This window comes from Salvia miltiorrhiza, chromosome 5, assembly GCF_028751815.1.
Source record: "Salvia miltiorrhiza cultivar Shanhuang (shh) chromosome 5, IMPLAD_Smil_shh, whole genome shotgun sequence".
Taxonomy (NCBI): domain Eukaryota; kingdom Viridiplantae; phylum Streptophyta; class Magnoliopsida; order Lamiales; family Lamiaceae; genus Salvia; species Salvia miltiorrhiza.
In genome coordinates this window covers 41,880,639-41,888,331 of record NC_080391.1, presented here as the reverse complement: position 1 = coordinate 41,888,331, position 7,693 = coordinate 41,880,639, and the positions used below count along the sequence as shown (strand labels likewise).

The 7,693-nt window shown below is 32.4% G+C and overlaps 1 protein-coding gene across 3 annotated transcripts; it reads right to left on the bottom strand.

Annotated features, from left to right (window-relative positions):
* Window positions 1-2,167: 2,167 nt before the first annotated feature.
* LOC131024612 (protein decapping 5) lies at window positions 2,168-7,432 on the bottom strand. Of its 3 annotated transcripts, none has more exons than XM_057954123.1 (9): window positions 7,191-7,329; window positions 6,879-7,062; window positions 5,540-5,640; window positions 5,142-5,219; window positions 4,132-5,064; window positions 3,265-3,327; window positions 2,952-3,140; window positions 2,752-2,862; window positions 2,168-2,673 (listed from the first exon to the last, which is right to left on the bottom strand). In XM_057954123.1, the coding sequence occupies exons 2-9, from the start codon at window positions 7,048-7,050 to the stop codon at window positions 2,515-2,517; spliced, it is 1,806 nt and encodes a 601-aa protein (XP_057810106.1). In that variant the 5' UTR covers window positions 7,051-7,062; window positions 7,191-7,329; the 3' UTR covers window positions 2,168-2,514. The 3 variants fall into 3 exon arrangements, with proteins under 3 accessions (XP_057810106.1, XP_057810103.1, XP_057810105.1); XM_057954120.1 differs by having other exon boundaries at window positions 2,946-3,140; window positions 7,191-7,328; XM_057954122.1 differs by having other exon boundaries at window positions 6,879-7,432.
* Window positions 7,433-7,693: the final 261 nt, after the last annotated feature.

Below are 7,693 nucleotides of genomic sequence, written 5' to 3'. Positions count from 1 at the left end.
AATAATAATAATAATAATAATAATAATAATAATAATAATAATTAAATTTTGTATATTGAAAGCAAATAATTTAAGTTAATCTCATTTTGAGCAAATCTATCTATACTATATTAAAACAGCAGTTTTCAATTAGAAATTGATTTCAAATCAATTTGAAAATTGAATGGCGATTTTGTAGTTAAGACAAAATTGAAGATTTATTTATAAACTCTATTTATTCTTTTCATTTTCTTTTCTTTAACTTCTTATTTTTTTGTTTTATTTATTTCTAAAATTATGAAATTGATTAATTATAAAATATTCAATATGCCTATCAAATTAAAGATCACGATAAGAGCTTTAATTTGATATAGTTTATGTAAATATAAGATTTAAAATGTAAAAATTATATTAGTTTAAATATTAAAATTTTAAAAAGTTCTCTCTCCTCTCTCATCTTTTTTTTACTAAATCTATTCTTTAATTCATTTTTCATTATTTTTTAATTTTGTAAACTTTTTTTTTACGATTCATAATTTAAAATAAAATATTAAAATATTTAAGTCAACTAACTCACATTTCTAACAAACGCTTATTTACAGTTCTAGAATCTATAAAAAGGGTTTTATTTTCTTTTTCTTTATCTTTTTATTTCTTTGTTTGTTCCTTTCAAAATTTTTGAAATTCGTTTAATTATAAAATATTTAATATGCATATTAAATTAAAGATTGTGATAAGAACTTTAATTTGATATATTTTATTTATAATATAAAATTTATATTTATTTAAAAATTAAATTTTTTAAAAATTATCTCTCCTCTCATTTTTTTTTGAATAATTTTTTTAATTGTTTAAATTTTTAATTTTTTAACTTATTTTTTTTATTTACATAATATCAATTTTTTTTATTATTGTGGATTCTTTTTTTTTTTCAATATTCAATAAAATATATTTAATTAGTTAAAGTTAATTTTTTTTATTATATGTATAAATGTGATATTGAGTTGTTATCAATTTTATATAAATTTAGAAATATAAAAATATTTCCCGTGCATTGCACGGGGTGCAAATGCTAGTACTATATTAAAAAGGGAGTTCTTAATTTCAAATTGATTTCAAATCAATTTCAAAATTGAGTGGCAAATTTGTGATTATAATAAAATAAAATGTTTATTTATAAGCTATACATCTTTTTTTTGTTTTTCTTTAACCTTTTATTTTTCTATTTTTTTTCTTTCTAAAATTGTGAAATTCGACTAATTATAAAATATTTGATATGCATATCAAATTAAAGATCACGACAAGGGCTTTAATTTGATGTATGTTATGTAAATATTAGATTTAAAATATAAAAATTATATTTATTTGAAGATTAAAACTTAAGAAAATTCTCTCTCCTCTCTCCTCTTTTTTCTGAATAAATCTATTTTTTTCAATTATCTTTTAGCTTATACTAGTATATTTTTTTTCACAATATCAATTTTTATTAATGTGAATTATTCTTTATTTTTTTATATTAAACTAAATATTAATCTTAAATGAAAGTATTTTTCAATTATATTTAAAAAGTTTATATAATAATCAAATAATATCAATTTTATATATAATGAAATATAAAATAATCTTTCGTGCGTTGCACGAGTGCAAATGCTAGTAACATTTAACCATCAACATAACAAAATTAATATTGTCAATTTTCAATTTTATAGTGTCAATTTCAACCTTATAGTGTCATATTATCACTTTCAACCTTATATTGTCATTTAAAATGTTATATTGTCAATTTTGATCTTATAGTGTCATTTATATATCCGAATAATGTCAATTACACATAGCGTCGTTTACAATATTATAGTATCAATTTCAATCTTATAGTGTCATTTGTATATCTGAATAATTTATTTATTAATGCAAATAGTGTCATTGAGTAAGAAAAATAATATTATTTAGATAGATTAAAAGTGTCATTCAAATATACATATAGTACCAATAATTAATGTAAATAGTATAATTTTATAAGAAAAATAGTATCATTATACATAATTAAAAGTGTCATTCAAATATAAATATAGTATCATTTATTAATATAAGGTTGAAAGTGATAATATGACTGACAAAAATCAACAAGATAATCCACCTTTGCAAGAAGCTTGTTGAGCTACAATGACGCCGGCAGAAGAGGTACTCAAGCATCCCAACCCAAAATTAGATCACATATGTCGATATTTTCTAAATTCTTACAGTTACATTTTCACATGTGGGCTTCTAAACAATATTACAAGAAAACAAGACTAGTTAGGATCCACCAAGCTATAAATAGGGAATCTTTTTACTACAACCTGACAACCTCAAGTAGAACTGTAGGAGAGTATCAGACAGAAACTGGGCGAAATCTCAAGTCTAAATTCCTGATTTTATTAATTAAAACGACCAAGTAAAATGATGCGCGGAAATTACAAGCACGTACTGAATCAATCTTATGTCCAAATGGACAAGATTGCCATCAACATTTACTTGGATATGATTTCATGTGCTCTAGGAAGCACGATGCTGAGTACCTCGCCCGCGGCCCCTGTTTCCATAGCCATACCCACCATAGCCTCTTCCGTAATAAGAACCACGGAAACGTCCACCACCACGACCATTATAACGACCTCCTCGACCACCCCGATACCTTGAGAATTCCCCAAACGTCTGCATTGCATTGAAGAAGATACATCAGTAACCTTAGAGATTAAATGTCAAGGATAGCAGTATCAGTATTGGGAATACCTCTGTATCCAATTTCATTTGCTCCGAATACCTCGTCCGTCCATTATTGGGGTCATTATCCATCGCATTGCAGGAAATAGAATCAAAAAAGTCATCCTTATTATAAAGAGGCTGCAAAAGGCAAAAGGAATGCAACTTTATAAGAAATCCTCCTCAGATTGTAATGGTAGGTTGGGCAATTATTAAACAATCACCTTCACCTCAATCTTAGGCAATTCAGCATCATCCTCATCCTGTGACTCTTCGTCACTGCCACTTCCATTTCCATCTTTATCCTTCGATTGAGATTTGCTTTTCCCCAAATGACCCCATACCTCATCTTTTTTGAATTTCTCATTCATTGCCATGAAATCAAAATCTTCAGTGAATTTTGTCACCGGACGTGAACCCTTCAAGGAAAAACAGTTCATTATTTCACATTACATTGATCTGGAAAAATATGAACATTGACAGCAACAATCTTCATCAATTTAATTAATAGAGGTGGTACATGCAACCAAGTCAAGTTCTTACCCCAGCTCCTCTTCCACCACGCCCTCTGTAATTGTTACGCATGTGATAAGCGCCTCCATTTGGCTGAAAGGACAGCACTTATACAACATTAGATTCTAGTAACAATAAAGTCATCAACAAACAATTCTTAGAGCACAATATAGCTTTGTGATATTGATAACATGCAAAGAGGCCATGGTAATGCACAACTACTAGTTAACCTGAATAAGCATATTGGCTTGTAACAAATAAAGTGGCAAAATTATCCCTTAAATTTCACAATATTGCAAGATATTCAATTAGAAAAATTTCCAAAATAGAATTTTGGAAAGCATCTGTTAAAAGTGTCATTTATTACTAAATACAAAAGGTCAATTTCACTTTGCACTGAAGCATATATAAATTTCACTATAATTATGTCACTTATGTCACAATCACGACTACAAATTATACAGAGCAGAGAAAGATGAGTGTTTGCTTTCCCACATCCATCAATTAGAAAATTTCCCAAATAGATTTGGAAACAATGTATCGGTATACCACCTTTTTCAGCTAGGACTTCCTAAAATTGTAATTGTGGTTGCACTAATAGTCAATTCATAAGCTATAAGCTATCAACTTAAAACGGATTACGGATCCACCAAAGTCCATGTTAAATCAAGTCTACATACACCGAAACTGCATGACATGCCTTATCTTTTCACTTTAATCACATTTTTTTATGATATTCTCTGCACCTTTAGCCTCACAAAACCCATAAATCCAACTCAATTAATAAAAAGTAAGAACCCAAGCTTGCACTAATCTTTTCAGCGTTCAAACAGAAAGACCAAACTTCAGTATAAATAACTCAGCCCGCTCTAGTTTTGCATAAGAAGTGGAGAATACCCTTTGAAGTCGAGAATTTGGCGGTAAAGGTAATATTGGTGGTTGAGCGTCTCCTGTTGCCGAAACTGGTGGTTCTGTTGATGGTTTAGAAGACACTTTTACTACTTCAACATCTTTCTGGACTGTTTGTGAGGGTTGAGATGCAGTAACAGTGGAAGATCCAGAATGCAGAAGCTGCCCTGGTGTTACAAGAGAAGGTGTAAGTGTTTCGGTAAGATTGGAACCGGATGCCCCAGGAATAGATGTCATGGTGTGAGATAAGTTCTGCTGCGGCAAGGCTGCTGCTGGGCCAGGTATTGAGACAGCTTTGTTAGCAACTACATTATCAGTTGTTGACGTCTGAAGATGAGCTACAGATGCCAGGCTAGTGCCAGAACTTGAAGAAGGAATAGCAATAGGAGCTCTGTTTGGAGGATTGACAGTTGTTTCCGATGGTAGTGGATTGGGCTGTAGGGGGGGAACATTCAAAGATGAAGTCGGAGCAGGTAATGAAGCAGATATTAAACCAGAAGAACTTGCATTGTTTGGCAACAAAAAAGAATTATAATCGGGCAAGGCAGAATTAGATGAACTAGATGCCATTGTCGGTAAAGACGAAGTGTAGCCAGGAAACTGAATCTGTTGCATGGATGGCGGAACTGACAGACCAGCAGGTGGCCTAAGCAAGGACTGCTGAGGAAGTTGAGGGAGCCCATTTGGTGTGCCATAGAATCCCTGCCAGTACATTGGCATAGCTAGGCCACTGCCATTTGCATTTGGCGGAGAAGGGCCCCAGGAATTCAAGTTCCCTGCAGGTTGATATAAATGCAGATTACTCTGGAAATTAGGCCCGGGGAGTCCCACTTGTGCAGAATGAGAACCATGATCTGTCAAAGACCCGGACGGGGCTGTAGGCAAGCTTGTAGAAGGATTTGTTGGACGCGGATAATGAGACTGCACCGAAGCCTAAATTAGTAAGCATCAAATTTCTCTAACATAACATGATTAGGGTAGTTTGTAATGCTGCTTGCCTGAATAATTGCAGGATCACTGTTAATGGATGGAGCTGCTTGCACTGATGGTGGTGGAGACGCTTTGACCTGTAAATCCTGTGGATAATAGATTTTGTTTTATAGAGATTTAGCTAACAAAAAAATGAAGTACAATTCAAGCCATACAAGAGAAAAAAAGATTAGATTGAAAAGTGACAGAACTGAACAGGGAAATGCTAGAAAATATGAGTTCTGTTATCTTCAACTATAAAATTGAATACTAGATCTAGTTTACCTAGAAAATTAATTGAGAGCAGCATCTGCTTTGTCTGTAATGTGAATATAAAGTTCACTTTCTCTGTAATGCAACTAAAAATTTATACTGCCAAGGGATAATTGAAACTCAAATATGGGCATTTCCACGCATCAATATGTACCTTTATATCACTTCCTCTAAAGAGTATGTATTCATAAATTTTGTCACCGGGAGGAACTTGTGGACCATCTTTCTTACGTCCTTCCGTACCAAATGATCGCACTGCATAGGATATTTTGAGATGTATTAGTCATTTAGTCTGCAATCATAGTGTGTCACGCGTCCATATAACTTAGATATTGCAATACATTATTAGCTCAACAAACAAGTATGATTCTTTTAGGTGAGTAGAGCTATCATCAATAGCCAAGAAGCATACTTTTTCTTGACGGTAAGTTTACAGACATGAATGATTCATGACCAAGCAAGCTAAGTTTAGGAGAATTTTAATTCGAGTCACATCAACAATAGGCATGTTGTGGAACCAAAAACTTCAAATTCATTTAGTCTCGAGTTACAGGAGGAAAGCAAGCTACGCCAAACACATATTGTGCTTGTTCTATTTAACATGAGCAATAGGCTTAGTCCAATTTCCAATGTAGCAATCTACCATATTTCTTACTAATACAGATTTAGTAAACCTCAAGAAATGTACGAGGCAATTCAAGATAAACCCTAGAAATTGTCGAGCCAAGATTATGTTCGTTCTAGTCTGCTTATCTTAAGAAAATAAAGTACTATGGAGAACCATTCTTCCAGCTCTAAGTTGGTCACTTTAGATAAAAGAAATTGTCGAGCATTTGACAATTACAGAGAAGGATAGGATTGGGTGGGCCTCAAATCATAAAGAACTTAATACATACTAGAAATTGGAATATATTTCAACATAAGATGGTTTATAAGCAACAGTGATTATGAGACCATTTTGTACTGATACATTTCCCTTGTACTAGTTCATTTTCATTAAGACATTTCTGCTTTATACACACAAAACAGAGGATATATCTTAAGCTAGTAAAGAGACATCCTTCAATTTCTCCAGAACCAAACCTATATAGCCAAAATGCAGTAGACTAACATTTATCACTTAATACCACACCGATATATACAAGATCCCAGAAATAACAAAGAGCCTAAAAGAAAGCATCAAAGGGCGTGTCAACGATCTCTTTCTCATAAATGACAATACGATGTGATGGCAAAAACAACAAAACCAGGTAATTTCTTACATATTCACCACATTCCAAACAGCATTTCCAATGAGAAAAATCAAAATAGTTACAAGTGAGAAAAAAACAATGAAACAATATTTTTCAAAATGAACCTTGAATAGCTTGACGGGGAAAACCAGAAAACAAATCAGACAAAATCCGAATGAAAAAATAATAAAACAAAACCCTATAAACGGAGTAGATCATAATACAAAGAAGAAAATCCCTGATTTTCCTAATTAATCTCACCGTTGCGTAATCCGATGCTAGACTCTTCGGTGTTGATGTTGTATAGTATGCCTTCGTACCTGATCTCACTCTTGGAAGTCAAGCTTATCAAGCTGCCAATATATGAGTCCGCCGAAGCTCCTCCGACGCCAGATCTACTGCTCGTAGCCGCCGTCGAAGCCTCCGCCGCCATCTTCTTGTACCTCTAAATGAATTATTCTATCAAATTATAATTTCACAAGAAAACAGAAGCATATATTTCAGATATATACGTATCGAATGTATATGTAGAAGGAAACAATCGGACTGTGTAGTCCGAGAGAGAATTTTGACCCTTCTTCGAAGTGGTGGAGGTGTGTCTAATGGGCCGAGATAACGTAGGGTTTTCTGTTTTATCCCTTTCCTCTTTTTGTTTCACCACAATCACACTATTTCTAAGCTCAATTGGGAATTCATGCTCTTTTTGGGAGCGACCCAGATACCTGCTATGGATAATTACTCAATAAATCAAGAATTTTTACTGGCTTCTAAATTTTATTTGATTTTATTTTCGTAAATTATTGATAATTTCACTAACATTCATACTTAGTTACTTACAAATGCAAAAGTTACAAGTGCAAAAAGTAGTCAACTGTCGTTATTTATACTCCCTCCGTCCACGGAAGAACTTTCTAAGGAGTGACACGAGCTTTAAGAAAAAAGTTGTTGAATGTATTAAGAATTGAGAAAAAATTATTGAGTGTATTGAGAGTGGTGAGATATAGTCCAAAAATAGATAGGAAATTTTTTCGTGGACGTCCCAAAAAGGAAAGATAGGAAATTCTTTCATAGACGGA

Excerpts from the sequence above, each read along its gene's own strand:
- LOC131024612 (XM_057954120.1), bottom strand. The coding sequence starts at position 7,050 with ATGGCGGCGGAGGCTTCGACGGCGGCTACGAGCAGTAGATCTGGCGTC. Across the intron at positions 5,220-5,539 it reads TTAGAGGAAGTGATATAAAG|GATTTACAGGTCAAAGCGTC; the intron begins GTACATATTGAT and ends TATTATCCACAG. Across the intron at positions 3,141-3,264 it reads GTGGTGGAAGAGGAGCTGGG|GGTTCACGTCCGGTGACAAA; the intron begins GTAAGAACTTGA and ends TTTTCCTTGAAG.